Source organism: Cryptosporidium parvum, chromosome 2, assembly GCF_000165345.1.
Source record: "Cryptosporidium parvum Iowa II chromosome 2, whole genome shotgun sequence".
NCBI lineage: Eukaryota > Apicomplexa > Conoidasida > Eucoccidiorida > Cryptosporidiidae > Cryptosporidium > Cryptosporidium parvum.
In genome coordinates this window covers 688421-708722 of record NC_006981.1, presented here as the reverse complement: position 1 = coordinate 708722, position 20302 = coordinate 688421, and the positions used below count along the sequence as shown (strand labels likewise).

The window sequence follows — 20302 nt, the reverse complement described above, 5'->3', positions numbered from 1 at the left end:
CCCCGTATAAATCCCAGACATCCAATACTCAATATATCACGTCAATTTATACTAAATCCTTAATTTCTGTCGAGAATTTCTGTTTCTTGTTTTTTGTTTTTTAAACCTTTTCAAAACCATAATTAATTGATTCTCACAAAGTGGCGCGCCTCGATTTGGCGGTAACTTTAGAGGGGTTTAGAAAAAGCCATGATGCTGGAAAAGTAAACAAATATTGAAATTTTGTTTGGAGGAGAATTTAATTAATAAAAAGCAAGAAAGTTTGAGAAGAAGTTTTAGGTAAATATCTTGTGGGATTTCACAGAGGACTTGCAGTTTAACAGAATTTGAATTTACTTGCTTTATTTTGGTTATTTCTAAGACTTTCGAGGGTTAATAATTAGTGAGTGTATTATTGAGATCGTCAAAACAATGGTGGATACGAGTAAAATATTGAATTTATTACAACAGGTAAGTTCTTATTAATGGTTCAAATATGTTTCTTTTGTCTATGTAATGGCATGGCAAAAGATATTTGAAACCATAAACTTATCACATACTTATTTCGGCTTTACTATTAGGCAAAAGTGGAGATAGGAAAAGAACAATCAGATAACCTAAATAAGTTATCAAATTTGATAAAGGAGATGAAAATTTTGTTAATTGAACTTCCTAGCTTATCATTATCTTCTAAAGAAATAGATTTGACAGAATTAGTGATTGCAAGGGACGTTTTAGAAATTTCAGCATTGGTTTCTGTTAGGAAAAAAGACTCATTTGGATTTGAAAGAGATTTTTTGAATTTACAGAGATACTATATTGATTATGAATCGGTAAGTTTTCAAAATCTCCTTAATTATTACCATTTTATTCCTAATCAACTTTTCTTACAGATACTTGCAAAATCCGAAAACCAAGATATGATCAAAGGTTTGTACTTACTATATCTTCTCAGTTGTGATAAAATCAGCGATTTCCATATTGCTCTGGAAATTATTCCTCCAAATGACCAAGAAAACAAGTTTGTTTCTTTTTCAAAAAAACTTGAATTGTATCTTCTTGATGGTAATTATAGTAAAATCATGCAAATGCAAAGTACACTACCAACTCCAGACTATCAAATCTTCTTTAAAGAGCTGATTGACACTTGTAGAGAAAAAGTGGCAAAATGTATTGAATGTAGTTATGATAAGATAAGCATTGATAAGCTTAAGAGCATGATGAGATTCTCCACCAATGAAGAGTTAATCTCTTTTATCAATGAAATGTCTCCCAATTTCAACAAAGAACAAGTAAATTCCTCAAATGTTCAATGGAAGCTCATTGATAATGCTGTCTACTTTGAAAAGAAAACTTCCAGCTCCTCAAATAATTTAGATCTTATTTCAAACGCATTAGGCTATGCAATTGAACTTGAGAGAATCATCTAAAAGTTCTTTATTGTATATATACATAGACTCTAAACATTGATTATATCTACATATTCATTATTATTTATCTATTTTTTCTATACCTCTACTTATTGTTTTATAATCGAGTGCTTGTACTTTTTACGTATTAAAATAATCATAAATGAACTTTAAAAGCGTACATCTCCTAATCCTATAAAATTTTTTGCACATTTTATAACATTTTTACTAAAATATGTCATTTTCGAGATAATAACAATCTATTTCTCTTCATTCTTTTTTTCCCACTCATTAAATAACTTCGCTTTTTTTTGGTGTGGCGCGCGCGGGCAAATTAGATCATGTTATTAGATGACTAAGGATTATCTTGAATAGAAAAAAAACTAAAAAGAATAAGAGAACACAAGAGATTTGTTAACGCAATTTTAAGTAAAACTACAGAGATATTAAATATAACTGGGCCTAAAATATTTGTATAAAAGTTTTCTGTAGAAAATTTTGGTAAGCTTCTTCTTTCCAGCATAGGGCGCATAAAGATTATTGAAATTCTAACTAGCATGCAAATTTGGTTTATATTAATGTAAAAAAAAAGAATTAAAGGAAAAGGGGGAAAAAAGGAATTCCGTGAAAAACAAAATTAAAAACCTCGAGAAACTAATTTTAGTAGTTTTAGAAGTTATTCTTAAATTTGAGATTGTACTGGAACTTAGGAAAACATAATGTTAAACTAATATGAGAAAGATCTTCTATGTTTTATTATTAAATCTATGGTTTACCTATTCTTTTGTTTCTGGAAATGATTTAGACTCCAAAAAAAACGATGTTGTAGAAGTAGAGGAAGATGGAATTAAAAGTAAAGAAGAAAATAATATAGAGGTAGAATTGGAGCAAGTTAAGAATATAGGCTTAAATGATATTCAAAAAGAAAGTAATTTTGAATTATTAAATAATGAAAAGTTATATTTAGAATTGGTTAAACAAGAGACTGATCAATTAATTGAGTCATCACTTTCAGAAATTGGAAGCTTGAAAATGTCGTTAGATCTTACAAATAAAACTCATATACAAGATTTAGAGTCTGATTTTAATGAGAAATATCTGGCATATAAGGATGAAGTTGGTCCAATATTAAAAAAATCTTCCCTAAATAAGAAAGGATGGTTTTCCAATATAGATATAAAAGTTCAAGAAAAATTCAAGGATTTATTTCTTCAAGATGATGAGACAAGTAATAAAAAGATCTTGAAAAACACTCCATTAAATTATGTAAATGGTATAGATGTTAATAAGTGGTATTCATTGCTCGATTCAATTAATATATTTGCAATTTCAATGTTAAGTAGTGGTTTTTCCAATAAGAAACAGAAACAAAAATTTCACAAAAAAGAACTACAGGAACTCGTTGAAAAGATTAATAAAATTCTGTCTTTGATTTCTACTATCACTTCTAGTTCTTCTTGTAGACAAATAGCATGGGGACTAGTTATTGGAGAAGGCCAAAATATTTCAATTTTGAATGGAATATCTAGGAAACTCATTAAAAGATCTCAAAACTCTATTTCACTCTTAAAAAGTAAAAATGAATCTATTATTAAAGAACACAATGCGATAGTTTCAAAGAAAATCGAGCTAGATCTAAATCTGAAAGGTTTATTGGACATTATTATTAAAGCTAGATCTGATGAACTTAATTCTATTATTACTGTAGAAGATATTTCTCAAGATATTCAAGCTTTGAAATCTCATTTCTTAAGTCTCCAAAGAGAAAGAAGTCATTGGATTGTTTCAAATAGAAAAATGGTCAAATATTTTGTTGACTGGCTTCAAATATCAGTTAATTTAATATTCAAAGTAATATTGGCCCTTTCAAAGTCCTTTTTAGCTTACAATTTACGTAATTTATCAGATTTAGTATATACATTAAAAGAGTATCAAGGAGATTTGGAAGAGGTAGATCAAGGTATTAAGAAATCCCTTAATGGATTTAGATTTACATTAGATGCTTTAAGAACTGGGATTCTAGTCGTGAGACATGAGAAAAATTCTGAAATCTTTAAACAATTACTAAATAAGTTTGAAATTCATTTTCAAGTATTAAAGAAAGGGTATTTGGAGATTTGGAATGGAATATATAAAAAAATCAAAGAAAATGACCCAAAAGTTCAGCTTGAGAGTTTTTTCGAATCTTCAAAAGATCTGTTTAAGAATCTTTGGGAAAAAGGGTTAAAAAGTCCATTTAAGTTTGATTCCAATTCAGAGTTTCACCATACAAAAATAGTTGGTTTGTTTAAAATAGTTAATGAATTTCTTAAATCTGAGAGCATATCAAAAATTTCAGAATTACAAAATGGTATATTAAGATTAAGACATTATAATGAGATGTTATTTCCAGATTTAAAACTTCAGATTGAGCTATTGGATAGAGAAAAAGAAAAGTTTTCTATGACAGGAGTCCTTGACCTAGAGAAGTTAGAATATATATTAAATCATACATATATGAATCAACAGATTGAAAGGTGTAATACAAATTTTGTTGACATTATAAATAATCCAACTTTGAGGTTGGGTATATCAAGCAAATTTATGACCAAGTATTCAATGTGGGAAGAAGAGTCTCCACTAATTTCTACTCAGGAGGAGTTGAAGTTACTATCATTAGATTTTATACTTGAAAAAAAATCGAAAAACTTAATAAAGAATTTCTTTGAAACAGGTTTTGTAATTTCAGATACCAATAAAAGTGATTCTTTAAAGAATGAGACAATCATGAAATTATCCAATTTAAAAGAAAAACTGATAGAACTAAATTTTAATCTTCAAAAAGAATTAGATAGTCTCAAGGAAGATGATTCAGAAGTAGATTCTTTTGCCAAACCATTAATAAATAAAATTCAAAGTTTGGAAAAACATATTCAAGTATTAGAATTTACTATTTCTAACGTAGAGAAATCAGATCAAGAGAATCTGGATATTTTACTTGGTATTTCTCATTCTTTTTTGAATAAACAAGGAATATTAAATGAGACATTTTCAAATAAAGAAAAACATGCTAATATTAAAAAATTAAGAGATGAGACAAACAGATTAAAGAATGAACTTTCAAAATTCAAGGTTATTTTAGATCGAGACTTAAAATTAGTTAAAAGAATCTCAAAATATAGTAATGATATAAGCATTTTAGATGATAATCTTAAAATTATGGATAAATTTCTATATCAACTCCAAGCAAGAATAGACCTCTTTTGTGGAAGAATCGATAAAGATGGGACTTCCAAAACATCAAGAGCTCTTTCTATACTCAAATATGCAGTTAGAAGGAAGAAACCTGATAATAAATGCGAAAGCATAACAGTAGAGTTTTCACAAGCAAAAGAAAATATTTCAGCTTTTCTAAAGAATGCATCAGAAACAGTTTCTGAGTTCCACGAAAGCTTTAGAATGTGTACTGAAGCTGAAGAAATTTCCTTAAAGTTTAATAATCTTGTGACAGAATTCCAACTTGCAAAGAAAGAGATAGAAATGCTCCAAACTTCTTATTTAAACAAAAGTATGGAAGAAGGAATAAAACTTGTAGAAAAAAGTATTCAAAAACTTTCTCAAGAGTCTAAGGGCATTACCAAAGAATTGAGATGTTATGCTGAAATTACTTCTACTCCAGAAATAATCACAATTTATATAAAAAATATCAGGAAAGAGATATTCAAACTACAGAATACTATTGAGAGAGAATTAAATAGTCACATTCAAACAAATTAAATTTCTATTGCTTTTATATAGGAAAAGAAATTATTTTAATTTGATTCCCACATTTCAATTTTGCATGCATGCACTTGCATGCATTTTTTGGCGCAAACATTCTCCGGTTATTTGGGCTTAACTTTCCATGTTAATTTTTTGACGACAATAAAGTGTACCTTATTAGAAGAAAAACAAATAAAATGAGTATTTCACCTAAAGCTAATTTTAACAGCTTGGTTTTTCCTCGCTTATTTATTTATATATCATATTCTAGTAAATAAAAAAAAGACTATAACTTTAAATAATAAGTAATTATTAATATTGCTCCAAATACATTACATCCTTTTCTAACCTGGCCTTGCTTAATTTTTAGCTACATCTTTTCTTTTTGTGAAACTTTTCAAATTGTAATTGTAAATATTATAAAGTAAAAAGTGGAATGTTGGCTATGATAGAAATTTAAACAACTAGCACATTCCTAAAACTTTTGTAGATTTTCTTGCCTTTGGAATATTTCTCTTGAAAGAAGTAGAGGCACCAGCAGAAACTGGGGCTCCAAATGGAGTAAGTTCGGATGAATATGCAATTTGAGTAACATCTCCTTGAATATTATTCTTGAAGGTTTTGGCGATTTCCTCGGAAATGATTTGAGTAGCAGTTGGAGCATTAGAAAGAGCTTCTTGTATAGCAGCCTCTTCTGCTTGTACATTGGCATAAACTTCCTCAACTTCTTTTTGTCTTTGTAAGAGTCTAAGTTGCTGCTCGTTGAGTCTTTCCTGCATATCGTAAACATCGGCAACAACTTCATCAAGTTCGACTTTCTTAGCATCTCTAACATCGTCACAGAATACATGGAAATCATCAATAGTCTTAAATCTCTCTCTCCATTGGGCTACTGCATGAAGAATTCTAGCCTTTTGTTTCTCTTGCTCATTATTTAAAGCTGAATTCAAATTTTCCACATCTTTATCTTGAGCCTCGATTAACCTATCTAACCAACATACAACAAAGTTCTTAAAAGTATCCAAAGTTATTGGCTTTCTAATATCAACATCTAATATAGCTAATCCATTACTTACATGTCTGTTGTCTAGTGTACCGTTTGGGGTTGTAAATCTCAAGAGTAAATCAGTATAACCAAAATTCATAATCAAATGTCTTGAAATTTTTTCAATTGTCTCGTAGTCTAATAATCCAACTCCATCAGTGCAGTGATAAGCAAAGATAGCTTCTAAATTGGTTTCTAATCCTGGGAAAGTTGCAAACGCCCATTCTCTAACATCTTGAGCATCTTGTGCTCTATCTGCTCGCAATTTCACTAATTGATTTCCCATAATTCAAAATATAATATTATAATGTATATGTATATTCACTATTCTAATAATGATAATAATAGTAGTCAGTAATAGTTTATTTCACCTTCTCTCGAGTGGTTAAAAAAAAACAAAAAGAACCACTCTACACTTCTACCTGGTTTCCCCAGTCTCAATTACGACTTTACAATTTGGTAATGCTTTGAAGAGAGGGGGAGAGAAAAGAAAAAATTGGCTCTAAATTTTCTCTTCTATCCTCTTTTATACACGTATTTTTAATATATTTATATTTTTTGCATATAAATATATCTAAATATTAATCTCCAAAATTATTTACGTTAGTTATTCAAATACCAAACTTTATTATTAACCGGATCTCTCCATTCCTCAGCTCTTCCGTCCCTTTTTTCTTTAATATATATATACAATATATATTTGTATATATATTTATAATATATTTATTTATTTATATACAGTATACATATACATACAATTATTACTCCTTTTCTTCTATCGAATTATACCCTACTCCAATTATATTATATATATGCATTAACAAACCTATTTATTTTTTTCCTTAATTATACGTACTCCGTTATTTCATCACGTATTTTTTTATTATATTAGAATCTCTTTACACACTTTTACACACAGTACGATCATCTATTTAATTAGATTTAGATTCAACTCTCCCCTATTTAATTATTTCCAAGATTCCTTCTATACGTATTTAGACATGCAATTAAGGCGGGAAAGTGAGCGGGAACCCACTGATCAAATTAATTTTTAAACTTAGAGGTTAAAATTATGATTTCTGGTTTTGGCGGGAGATTGAACATGAAATAGTCGGGGATTGCATTTGGAATTGATTTTTTTTGAAATTAAATTACATTGGGCTAGAACTTTCTTTTTTTAATTTCTTTTTAAATAATTTAATTAAATTATCATTAAAGTATAAATAAACCCGGAATATTCCTGCGTAATTGTTCAAATCTAAAGGTTCTGGGAGAGGATAGCTTGGCCAATTCTTAGAAAAAAAATATAAAAAATGAGCGGGCAAAACATGCAAAACTAAATTTATATAACTACTAATTAGCAAGAAAAGATGCTTCCTTTCTCTTAATTTCCTATATAAGTCTAGATTAAGTAGGTATGGACAGTTTTATAAGTCGTGGAAGTTAGAACTTGTGGTGGTAGCTGCGATGATTTCGCAGAATGACTTTTCAATTGAATGCTTTATATCAGCAAAGGAGACAAGCAGGATGGAGGACCCATCGCTAGACATGAGAGTGATGGTTTCACTAGTACCGACGTCGACTTTGGCAAGAGAGTCAAGAATGTGCCCCATATCAATTACGGGTCTTCCTTGGCTATCTGTTTGCTGGAATAAGTACTCTCTAAAAAGTTTGCAAATATATCTGTCCCCAGTCTCGTTCCACTTGTGAATAGCATTAAGTTGTGTTCTGTCCGCAATTGTGTTAATTTTAGTGAGAAGTCTAAAGAGTCTTCCATTGTCAATTTCTTTCCTAAATTCGTTCTCTAGAGCATCAGTAAGTTTCAGACTGTGCTCAATTTGAGGGATCATTCTTGCTGCTAGCATATTGGCAAGGATGAAAACATCCAAGTTATTCTTGTTCAAAGCAGGCTTTGAGAGAAGAATAAGTACTAACTTTTTTAGATCGTTCGAGTATAAGGATGATTTCAGGAAAATTTGTTCAACTGCATGATTTAAATCATTAATAATTGTCAGTGATCCACAACATAAAGCAAGGATTATGTACCCAAGAGCAACCAGATCTTGTTTCTGGTAGTCCAAGATCGTTTTAGATTCATCTACCCTTGTTAGGTCCAAAATTCCTACGCAATTCAAACGTAACCTGCCTCTATATGAAATTAACAGTTTTGTTGGATCAATCACTCTTGCTGCTAGCTGAGAACTATGGATATGAACCAAAGCAAGAACAATCTGAATAATGTAATTCCACAATAAAGGCTCTCCGATTGGTTCTTTGAAATGAACTGATTCCATTGTACTAGCATTTGGGATATAATCATATACTGCTATTAATGAACCCTGTGAAAAATCCAAAGATGCAAAGCTCTGTCTGTATGATACAATACATGGATGCTGTGCAAGCTTCTGCCATCTCTCTAAAAGAGGTCTTACAGCTTCAAACTCTGATAGAGGAAAGCCGTCTATTCTTCTCAAACAGTAGGCAGAGTAGTCTTCAACATTAATTGCCTTGTAGGCGTAGGTCTGATAACCACAAAATCTAGTTGTCGAAGCCACATTTGAATCATCGAGCAAACAAAGACCATAGAAGACCCTTTGTACAATAGGAGGTACATAATGCTGTCCAATTCCTCCAGAACTATTCCCAGCTCCTCCACCTCCATTTCCACTTCCTTCTCCAGAGTTATTGCCATGACCTTGATTGGCTGAGATAATATCGTTTTGTGTTAATAAAAGGGAAATGTTTTGAAGCTGCAGCTCATGTCTTATTTGAGTTATAGCATTCATCTGTGGGATTGTTCTCAAGAATGGCAGATTCCAACCTCTAACCCTTCTACAGTATTCCGAAAGATCCAATACATTAGGGTGTGGATGGTGGTGCTGGGTAATCCCTGCAGAGGGGCCTGACCCACCAACCCCTACTCCCAGACCCAATCCTATTCCTCCAGATACAGCTCCTGGTCCAGATCCGGCTCCTACGGATTGATTCTGTCCCACCGTGTGGCTACCTGAGTCACCATAGTAATTTGAGGAATCGATTCCATTCATACCATGGCTCTGGAAACTACCAACTCCTGAGTTGCCCGAACCAGAACTTGCTCCAGAGCCGTATTGAATACCATGAATGCCTCCTCCCCCCAAAGAGGTTTGTGATTCCTCTTGCAAGCTTGAGCTGGACTTTTGTCCAGACGTCGTTCCTCCAAGCAATAATCCCTCATACTCTGATCCGGGGAGACCACTAATGACACCTATAGCTCCGTCAGAGACGGAAGTATTACCAAGAAGATCTATCCCTCCAAACCCTCCTGAATCCTGATTAGCACCTCCTATAATACTTCCCGAACCACTAAAAACTAGGTTATGCTTTGAGCCACTAGCTGGCTGAGCTCCAAGCTGAGAGCTAGAATAGCTAGCAGAGGAGATCTGGAAACCTCCATGCTCATGATCAATTGTATTGCTTGTATTGTGTCTAATTGCCGATGGGATAAAAGGTTGTGCTGAAGCTGTTAATCCAGATCCCATCTCCCCTCCTGAGCCTGAAGCTCCACTTGTTCCTGCTCCTGCTCCTGTTCCTGTTCCTGTTCCTGTTCCTGTTCCTGTTCCTGTTCCTGCTCCAGATCCCATCCCTACCACGAAGCCACTTCGTGGCTGGAAAGTGGGAGCATCTGCATGGAACGAGGAAACCAATCCCGAGTGTGATTTGGTTTCAATATCACCTCGCTTTGCTTCTCCTGGTGTCTTTTCTTTCATAGATTGACCACCTTTCCATATATATATGATATATATTATGTAAATATATCATATATATACTATAATATGGGCTTAAATTAGTATAACTCAGCTTCTTTTCCACATGAATTCCATAATAATTCTGCCTTTAAAGTCTCACTATATATAAAGGAGACTCCTCAATTCGCGATTGATATTCGTTGCAAGTGGAAAAAGGTAGATCCAGCTCAATTATATTTTCTTTAATTAAACTCTTTAATGATTGGAATATAGTTTTCTCGTGAATTTTTGATGAGATTCTTACTTCAGTAATCGTTTAGTTAGAAATTAGTACAAATTCCCCCTTGTTTGTTCCTTAAAATACGGGGGGAAACTCAAGTTTTCAGCCTTTTGCTTGCTTTTAATCTTTTTTTGCATATGCCGGTGTATACGTGTCGTATCCTTTATGGCCTTAGGAATTTCCGCGAGGGGGGCCACTTTAAAATATGGAGGGGAGCCAAAACCTACCCGGTACACTATAAAGCCAAAATTAAGGTTAAAACTTAACTTTAAGACATATTTTGGAGAAAGTAGAGGAGTTTGGAAATTCCCTTATTCTCAGTTTCCTAAGTTTAGGAGAGATAGAAAAGTAGATTTCCTGAGAAAGATTTTCTATAATTGATTACTTGGTAAACAGGGAGTTTAAATTTAGTTCTCACAAAGTCTGGAATTACATTTTAAGCTTTTATTTCGAATTCAGAGAGCCTGTACAGAAGGAATAAAGGCCTGGTAACGCAATAAAACAGAAATAAAGCAATTCGATTCTTATATACAGAAAAAGTCAAGTATATATATTAGAATATGAAACCTATATCAATACAAATTTTAAGTTCTTTTTTACTTTGGTTAGTTTCAACCTCATTTTTGATAAACTTAGCTAGAAGTTCATTGATTGGAATTGATATTGGAAATGATAATTCAAAAGTAGCATCAATTCGTCCAGGAAGAGGAATTGAGATAGTTTTGAATTCTCATAGCCAACGAAAGACAGCGACAGCTGTATCATTCAGCACTTCATCTCCTTCTATAGTGCGTCTATTTGGTGAGGATGCCCTTGGAAGTATGGTTAGAAATCCAATCCGTACTTTGTTACACATTCCAAGCTTTCTGGGGATGTGTGGAAATGATATTGATGTAACTAAAACTACAGGAGAACTTAAAAGTGAAACCACTCTACCTAATGGGCTCCGTAAAGATCTCTTTCCATATGTTATAGAACATAACAAGATCCAAAATGGAACTTTTGTTAGAATTGATGGACATGGAATGATTCCAGAGGAGCTTAATGGGCATTATTTGGACTTCTTAAGACGTATGGTTGAAGGTTCTTCCATGAAGGATAATCAAAACAAGAAGGGTGGATCTTCATTGAACTTGAACCCTGGACCGGTTTTTGGGAGTGAGACAGTCGGAGCTGTTATAGCTATTCCTCCGACTTTCACCCAAAGACAAAGAAAGAGCTTAGTAGATTCAGCGGAAATCGCAGGATTGAATCTATTTGGATTGGTGAACTCTCTTGGAGCAGCTGCAGTACACCAATCAACTGATTTGAGAAATAACGAAAATTCAACTTTTCTCTACTATGACATGGGAGCCAAACATACCTCTTCATGTATCGTGGACTTCCAACCAGTAAACGCCACACATATGGGAAGAACAATTCAAACTCATAAAATAAATGTATTAGGTTGTTCTACAAACTATAACTCAGGTGGGTACCTTGCAGACCAGGCAATTGCTGACTTAGTCATCGAAAGGATCAGAGCAGCTCCAGAAAAAAGCCCGCTGGCGGGAGTTCCATTGGATAACTCAAGAGTGTTACAAAAGATTGCGAAACAGAGTGTGAGGACTAAGTTGTTGCTTTCAACTTTGAAGCAGGCAGATTTCTTCGTAGAATCGCTTTATAAAGATGTAGATATTTCTCAGTCGATTTCCAGAGAGGAGTTTGATCGATCAATTCAGGAGAAGATATTGTCTAAGGCCTTGGAACCAATAAATGAGAGTTTAAGAGTTGCAAACAAGACTATGAAGGAAATTACTGATGTGGAGATTTTGGGTGGTGGTATTAGAGTTCCTGGTGTGAGAGCCTTGCTGGATCAATACTTTGGATCATTTGGGAAGAATGTTAGCCAGAGATTGAATGGGGATGAGGCAATGGCCTTTGGTGCGGCTTTCGTTGCAGCAAACCAGTCAGCCACTTTTAGAACTAGAAACATATTCTACAATGAATATTCATCCAATAATTATTCTTTAAGGTTTGATGATCAGGAGATTCCAGTAATTAATAGTACATCACATTACCATGGAACACATCATATTGAGCTTAAGTCAAGTAAAGACTTTATTGCAACTTTATCCGAGAACGGAAGACCAATTTCTAGATTCAACATTTCAGGAATTCCAGAATTTATTTCTAAAGCTCAGGAGGGAGGTGCTCTTGAGGACTCTATATTGAATGTTACTCTTCAAATTAAAGTAGACACTTATGGAATTTTGAGTCTTGAGAGTGCTTATGGATGGAAGATGGTAAATCAGACAATTAGAGTTCCAGTGACAGTACCAGTGAACTCTACAAAGGTTGAAGAGGGGAATTCAGCTTCCAGCTCAAATAGTACAGGAAATTCAACGCAGAATGGTTCTGTTTCAAATGGTGATAAGAAAAGCTCTACTAAAACAATTTATGAGGAGAAAGTAATAACAAGATCTCAGCCATTCATGCTTAAGTTTTTGGAGGAGCCTCTTGACTGCCCTCTTCCTCTCACGAAGGAGATTAAGCAATCAATTAGCCACCATATTAATGAGTTAAACAAGTTAGATGCTAAACACAGGCAATTAATGTACTCAAAGAACTCATTGGAAGCACTTATTTATGATAATAGAAACAAGTTGTATGATGATATTTATCAGAAGGTAACTTTGGAGGAAGAAAGGGAAGAAATCACAAAGCTTCTCTCAGAAACTGAGGATTGGCTATATGAGATTGGAGATGAAATAACTTTGGAGCTTGTAGAAGAGAAGATTAAGAAGGTTTCAAACAAAACAGACATAGTTCATCTTAAGGCGGAAGAGTTTAAGTACAGAAGTGAGCTTATTACAAATGTTGACAAGAAGTTAAACTACACAATTCAGACATTTGAAGCAATACAATTTACTCATACATGGGTCCAGAATTCGACCTTTGCTGAGGTGAAGAGTATGTTGGATGAGTTCCAAGCTTGGTATAATGACACTAAATCAAAGCAATCAGAATTAAAGCCAACAGACTCTCCAGTTTTGCTTAGATTTGAGACTCTCAAAAAGTTAGATAAAGTGGTTTCTAATGTTCAGAGAGTTAGAAATATTCCTAAGCCTAGACCTAAGATTAAGTCAAAGCCAAAAAAGCAAGACAACGAAACCCAATCTAGCAGTAACTCTACTTCCAGTCAGTTCAATTTCACAACTCCATCAAATAACGACACAATAGATTCCGAATTCATTCCTCCTATGGATAATAACTCCAGTATGAGCTCTGAATCCTCAGAAGCCTCTTCAAACAGTTCCAGTGTTCCAAGCTCTGAGCAAAACAGAGATCAGTCTGAGCTTTGAGGAGAGTAGTTCAAAAGTCTGAGCTAATGCAACTGGCTTATAAGATGACTGTTGCTTAGATTTCTTGGAATTGTTTTTATTAATAGCACGAGTTTCCCAAAATTATAAAGCTTAATGAGATAATCACGATAGGAAAGACATTCTAGGATCTAAACTATTAGAATAAGGAGGACAGTTGAATATATAGAGAAGTTTAGTTCTTTTGATTTAAAAAAAATTAGAATATTTAAAAAGTCTCTCTTCGCTGCTGTTTACTCTTTCTCTTCAATATTCACTTTTGACTATTCCAATACTTTTTCCCCTCTAATATTTTCTGGTTTGCATGCAACACATGCGCAAATTATATACCGGCGTTGCAAACCACATAATTGTCAAATTTTTATTGCATGCAATAGTCATATTAGGTGTTTTTTTTTTAAATAAAAGTTATCCACATAAGTTTTTTTAAAGTATAAAATCTGGATTAGAGTAATATTAATAGGAATAACCGTTGAATTTTAATGAATATTTTCCTGAGGGAAATCGAATAAAATAGAAGAATGCAAAGTAAGGAGGAAAATAATAGGAAGTATTTTGAGAAGAAAATAAGTAATAATTGGTTAGATTGAGAAATAGTGAGTGGACACACAAGTGAAGTGGGAAAAGAATTATTTAAAGAGAAACTTTATTTATATAATTATCAGATTTTAAGTGAGTAAAAAAAGAGATTGGTTTGAAAGTTTTAAAAAATTGAGATATTTTTGGATTATCTTGGAATGTTTGGTAAAATTATTATAAATATTTAAATTCATATAAAGAAAAAAAAATTTACATTAATATTGAAACATCTGCCGCAAAAATATTTAAATAATATATAATTGAGATAATGGTAATGAAAAAGAAATACTAAGAAGTAGAAGAGTCAAAACAGTAATAGTTCAAAAGAAAAACGTTATAGAGCAGGATTTGGAGCTCACTTTTATTAGAGGATTCCTATAATTCAGTTTTGCGACTTAAATTTTAGCAAAATACAAAGCAAATAAACTTAAATAAGGAACTTTATTTAATCAAGCCATCAAGGCAAGAAACTTTTGATTATAATAGAAATAAACTCAAGATTTAAGAGAAGCTAAACATTCTTAATGGGAGGATTTAAATCAAGATTTCATATTAGTTTGCGAAGGAAATGGGCTTTATTTTGTTGGTTTTTTTCAATACTAATTAGAGAAATATCAAGTGATTTACCACCAAATTGTATTCATGGCGATGTGGTTGGCACATGGAGAATTCATGTGGGAACTTATAAGCCATGTCCTTCAGATCAAAAATTTGAAGATCCAACTTGTGGATTTCCATCTCCAGATAGGGATTTTGCGCATAGTATGTTAACACCAACAGAGAGAGGATTGATGAACAATAATTTTAAACTTTCATTTACATTTGATGTAAAATTTGAAGGTAGTGAATTGAAGGTTATTTCAACCCAGAATTTGGATGGCGTTGATACAGGAAAGTTTAATGATTTTGAAAAAGTTGGTACAACGGGTAACTGGACAGTAATATTAGATCAAGCTTTCACATTCTGGACAAAATCATATAGATATACAGCGTTCTTCAAGTATATTAATGAACATGAAGATATTAATGCATCATATTGCTATTGCCACACAACTCTTCTAGGATGGTGGGATTCATATCCTGAAAGTGTAATTTCTAATCAAGATAATAAAGAAGAGAATAAGATATTATCACTTGAAGAAAGAAGTAAGTACAATAATTATCCTTGGCTGGTTATGAGTGAAGATTTAAAGCTTAGAAGAGGCTGTTGGTATGGAATGAGGATATTTGATGGGGATGGTAAGATGACAGATAGAACAGAATGGACTTTGAAGCTTCCAAGATGGAGATCATCACCTTTGGGATTACCTCCAGATCATCCAGTTAACGCACAAAATCCAACAATTGCTGAGTATTTAAATGAAGTATCAGCAAAATATTCAGAATTTGAAAGTAAGAATAAATTATGGAGTAGAAGTAATAAATTTGAGATAGGAGATATTCAGAATTTGGATACATTACCAAAAGTAAGAAAAGCATTGAAAATTTCTCCACATTTTGTTCAAAGAAAAAAGTCGAATGATGAGTATATTACAGAAATATCAAGTGTTAGGGAAGAAGAGCAGATTTCTGGTTCTAAAAATAACACTGATGAACCAATTTGGATGAGAATTAGGTCATTTGATTGGGCAAATCCTCAGCATGTTTATGGAAGATTAGGAAAGAAGGTACGATTAATTCCTGAAGTTTTTAATCAAGGAGATTGCGGAGATTGTTTTGCAGTAACAGCAGCTACAATAATTACGTCTCGTTTGTGGATTAAATATTCAAATGAGCCTGATATACTTAGAAAAATCTATGCATCATCAATACAGATGTCTGAATGTAATGTTTATAATCAAGGATGCGGAGGTGGATTAATTACTCTTGCTTTTAAATTTGCTCAGGAAGTTGGCGTTAGAACGCAGGATTGTGTAGATGATTATGCTAAAAATCTTGGTCTCAAGGAAATATATCCAACTCCTGTTTACACGCCAGACGAAGTTGGAATCGCAGATGATGGCCATAGTTTTCTGCAAACAAAAAAGGGAAAGAAGTTTGAAAGTAAAAAGTCTAAAATTAAGGAAATTAAGCAACAAGAGGGAGATAATCAAGAGTATGATCAAGAGCATGATCAAGAGCATGATCAAGAGCATGAACAGGAGCATGAACAGGAGCATGAACAGGAGCATGAACAGGAGCATGAACGGGAGCATGATCAAGAGCAAGGCCAAAAACATGATCAAAAGTACCAAGATGATTATAAAGATATGGAAGAACACTTAGAAGGAAGTGATAGTGCGGAGCATATTTCAAATGTTCACGATTATTATGGCGATTCTGATGATGAGAATTCATCAGATAATGAAGAATTGGGGCATCTCAGTGGTGCAAAATATAATATTCCTAAAAAGTTTAATGTTATTCAACAATTATGTTGGGACTTAGGCGGACATATGGGCGCAGCAAATACTCAATGTAGGAAAGATATTCCTATTACAAAAAACATTCCAAAGTCATGTTCAAAGATCATTAAGGTAAAGGAGTACAGCTATGTCAATAACGTTTATGGAAAAACTACTGCTCGTGATATTATGGAGTCATTATGGAATGAAGGGCCTGTTGCAGTTAGTTTGGAGCCAACATTAGAATTTTCATTATATAATTCAGGAGTATTTAAAGGTTTTTATGACCCTATTACACGACAATATCCTTGGTCAAGTATTCCTTGGCATAAAGTTGACCATGCAATGGTAATAACAGGATGGGGATGGGAAACTTATGGTAATGAAAGAATACCTTATTGGATTGTTCAAAATAGTTGGGGTAAACGTTGGGGCGAGAAAGGGTTCTGTAGGATAATTAGAGGAGTAAATGAGTTATCAATTGAACATGCAGCAGTTAGAGCATCTGTTAAAATATATGACAGTGATAGAAAGTACAAGGCGGCTGATTTGCAGAAGGTACATGATGAGTCAGTATTTCAATATTTATGAGGTAAATTATGAGTACAAAAGGGTAGGAATATGGGATATAAGTAGAAAAAACATTGTCTTGGCTTTAATTCAATTGGAATTAAGTTATAGAGTGGTTATTATATAATAATATTAAGTGGAGAATTTTATGATAATTTTATAGAGGAGGGTAATTAAAAATATCTAATGAAATAATGCTTGGAAAACAAAAAAGAATTAGGAAAATGATTTTAGTTTAATGTTTTTTCATGTAAGTATTTTTTAGTTGAATTAGCATAGAATTTGTATTTTTTTCTTCAAAAAAAAATTTTTTTATCAAAAAAAAAAATTAATTGGGTACCTATACACCGGTATAGAGTTAGCTAAAAATTTTTTTTAAAGGTACCGATTAAAATTTTCTGATTAAAGAGAAAATTTAGAAAAATGGGAAAAAAGTGAAATATTTTGAATAAGTTAAAATTAAGATTTAGAGTTTAAAGCTAAAGAGTTTCTCAGAAGCATCCAGATTGGGGAGTAATTGAAGAGTTAGTATTGGAAATTGCTAATCATTTTAGAAAAGAGATAATTTATAATATTGAAGATGAATGACGAGAAGTTTATTGATGGAGGAGAATGTTCTGAAGGTTTTAAATTTAAATTTTTGGACTATTTGGATGGGATGAGCAATGATGAATTGATGGAGATAGCTATGGATCATGATAATATTATGGGATTATTAGAAATCTCATTATATCCATCAGAAGAGATATTTAAATACAGTAGATTAGCAACAGAGCTGCTCTGTACAAATGTGTTTTTGGATGTATTAATAAGCGGATATACTTTTGGGATAGACTTTAATGTAAATACTAATTCAGATTCAGTAAAAGATTCTGAATTGGATTTTGATCTTGAATCAGATTCAGATTTAGGTTTAAATTCAGAATCAGATTCTGAGTTAGACTCAGACTCTGGATTAGTTACAGATTCAGAAACGAGTTCAAGATTTGAATCCAATTTCAGCTTAAAGCCAAATTTAAATATTGAAACAAACTCGATACTAGGACCAGATATTCAAAGAAATAATAATACATATTCAAAATCAGATCAAGGTCTTAATCTGGAAGATAATATTTTAGTAAAGGAGAACCGTCTTGATAGGATATATGCAATGCCAATATCTGTATTAATAGAATTCATACTGGATGAAAATGGTGAATATGAGGAGGAACTTGGATTAGAGTCTAATATAGTGGGAATTTCCAACTTTTCTAAATTAGTTTACTATATGATGATTTATGATTTGGAATGGACCTGGAAGTACATATTATCAACAAAAAATGGGAGGTTTTTATTAAATTTAATAAGCTTACTGAATCATCCTTCAATATTTCATTTGTTAAAGTTGATAATTGGAATATTGTTTTGTCAAGGTCAAGATCAAGATCAAGATCATGAACTATTTATTAGGGGTACCGAAATTAAATTGGATGATATATTAAGAAGATTATGCCAAAATTTTAGGTTGGATAATGAATTGGGAGATGAGAGAAATTTACTTAGTAGAAGAAAGAATAGGGATAGACCACAGCTGATAAAGTCAACATGTGAGTTTTTGGTGGATCTTTTTGAAGGGTTTTTAGATCTAACCCAAGTATTTGATCATTTCAATTTTGAAAAAATTAATTCAGAATTCACACCTTTATCAATGGATACAAAGTTATCAAGAATAATGAAATACTTTAGAGAGAGAGAGAAAATTAATAATAAATTAAATATTTGGAATAATAATAGATACCGAGGGGATAAGATTTCATTATCAGATGATTTAATATATGAATTACTATTAAGTTTATCAAGATCTGTTCAGAATTTAGGCTCAATATTTACAAATATTTCATCATTAAATCAACAAAATTTGTATCTTTATTCTGGATTGGCTTCTGGATTAATGCTTGTGATAAATACTCTAGTAAAGTTGGAAAGAGGAAAAGAACATGCTGAAAAGAGATTAGAAGAAGAGAATAGTAATAAGAAGAAAGATGAAAAGGAAAAGAAGGGTCTATTTGGAGTAAAACCTACAAAATGGATGAATGATTTGGGGGCTCGAATTTTGAACTTAGGTAATCAAGTATTGAATTCAGAATCAAGAAAAGGGATATTAATGAGTCCAATTAAAATATGTAGAGGAATGGACAATAAACAGGTACCGAATATTATTAGTTCAAGATTAAAAATGATAAATTTTGAGATTATTAAGATTATGCAAGGTTGTGTTTGGGGAATTGCGATTGAGCTTTCTATAAAAAAAGAAGAATCTTCAGAAGTTGGAAGAATTTCAAATTCAAGTACTTATAGAGGTTATTTAGTATCTTTGATTATTGAAATCTTAGATTACATTGAAACTTTAATAAATTTTGAAGATATTGAATTTTTAAGAAGCTTAATAGAAGAGACAACAAATAGAGGAGGGCAGAATGACCAGGATAGTAAAAACCAAATTAGAGGATCTTCTATAGTTTGGGGTCTATTGGATGCTATCATATTTCAAGGTAGAATAAGTAATACTGTATTGGAGGAAAAAGCTTTTCAGATTTTTAAGAATTGTTTCGACCATTTTGGGAGGGAAAAGAAGCCAACTTTAGGATGCACAGAAAAAGTTAATTATTCAAGGCCAAATAAATTTACTTTGGATAATATCACCTGTACAAGAAAGTATTTTGTCTTGGGATATCTGAAATCATCATTGTTTCTGTCAAATATTGTTAAACATAAGAGGGAGACTTGGATTGATGACAGAATTATAAGGAGGACAATTACAAGGGTTGGTAGGATGAGCAGCCCAAATTTACTTAGGCTGGGTGAAATATCTCCAATAACTGCTAATATTGAAAACACTTACGACAGTAATATCAAAATTGGGGTATCAAGAATTATGACTAATAGAGTTCAAAGATCTTTCAGTGGGACAGGAGATAGTGTTATTTCCAACCACCAAAGAGTTTCAGAATATTTATATAGTGAGATAAAGTCTATGCAAAGGGATCAACCTTGGATTGCTAATTACTTTTGACAACAAAGCTAATAAAAGATTGGAGCTATCTAAATTTTCTACCTTTTCCTTTTCTTTTTTAATACTATTTCTTCCTTTCTGATATTAAATTTCTTCTAAGTTATCGCTAATTTAATTTTTAAGTTTTAAAAATTCCCTTTTTTTTTTTTTTTTAATTAATCCTCCCTACCCGT

At 32.3% G+C, this 20302-nt stretch overlaps 7 protein-coding genes across 7 annotated transcripts; 5 read left to right on the top strand and 2 right to left on the bottom strand.

The window, feature by feature from the left end:
* Window positions 1–560: 560 nt before the first annotated feature.
* cgd2_3370 (proteasome regulatory subunit Rpn12 family) lies at window positions 561–1409 on the top strand (the record flags this gene model as incomplete). Its single annotated transcript, XM_626527.1, has 1 exon — window positions 561–1409. A coding segment is annotated over one exon (849 nt), but the record flags the coding sequence as incomplete, so codon positions are not given.
* A 711-nt stretch (window positions 1410–2120) lies between these two features.
* On the top strand, window positions 2121–5144 carry cgd2_3360 (hypothetical protein; the record flags this gene model as incomplete). Its single annotated transcript, XM_626526.1, has 1 exon — window positions 2121–5144. The coding sequence occupies one exon, from the start codon at window positions 2121–2123 to the stop codon at window positions 5142–5144; it is 3024 nt and encodes a 1007-aa protein (XP_626526.1).
* Window positions 5145–5593: 449 nt separating this feature from the next.
* On the bottom strand, window positions 5594–6460 carry cgd2_3350 (hypothetical protein; the record flags this gene model as incomplete). The annotated part of the gene is made up of 1 exon (XM_626525.1): window positions 5594–6460. One exon carries the CDS (start codon window positions 6458–6460, stop codon window positions 5594–5596), a length of 867 nt encoding a protein of 288 aa, XP_626525.1.
* Window positions 6461–7601: 1141 nt separating this feature from the next.
* cgd2_3340 (Ser/Thr protein kinase) lies at window positions 7602–9923 on the bottom strand (the record flags this gene model as incomplete). The annotated part of the gene is made up of 1 exon (XM_626524.1): window positions 7602–9923. The coding sequence occupies one exon, from the start codon at window positions 9921–9923 to the stop codon at window positions 7602–7604; it is 2322 nt and encodes a 773-aa protein (XP_626524.1).
* Window positions 9924–10742: 819 nt separating this feature from the next.
* cgd2_3330 (APG-1 like HSP70 domain containing protein, signal peptide plus likely ER retention motif) lies at window positions 10743–13526 on the top strand (the record flags this gene model as incomplete). Its single annotated transcript, XM_626523.1, has 1 exon — window positions 10743–13526. The coding sequence occupies one exon, from the start codon at window positions 10743–10745 to the stop codon at window positions 13524–13526; it is 2784 nt and encodes a 927-aa protein (XP_626523.1).
* Window positions 13527–14638: 1112 nt separating this feature from the next.
* Window positions 14639–17098, top strand: cgd2_3320 (secreted papain like protease, signal peptide; the record flags this gene model as incomplete). The annotated part of the gene is made up of 1 exon (XM_626522.1): window positions 14639–17098. A coding segment is annotated over one exon (2460 nt), but the record flags the coding sequence as incomplete, so codon positions are not given.
* Window positions 17099–17657: 559 nt separating this feature from the next.
* On the top strand, window positions 17658–20129 carry cgd2_3310 (hypothetical protein; the record flags this gene model as incomplete). The annotated part of the gene is made up of 1 exon (XM_626521.1): window positions 17658–20129. One exon carries the CDS (start codon window positions 17658–17660, stop codon window positions 20127–20129), a length of 2472 nt encoding a protein of 823 aa, XP_626521.1.
* Between the last annotated feature and the right edge of the window lie 173 nt (window positions 20130–20302).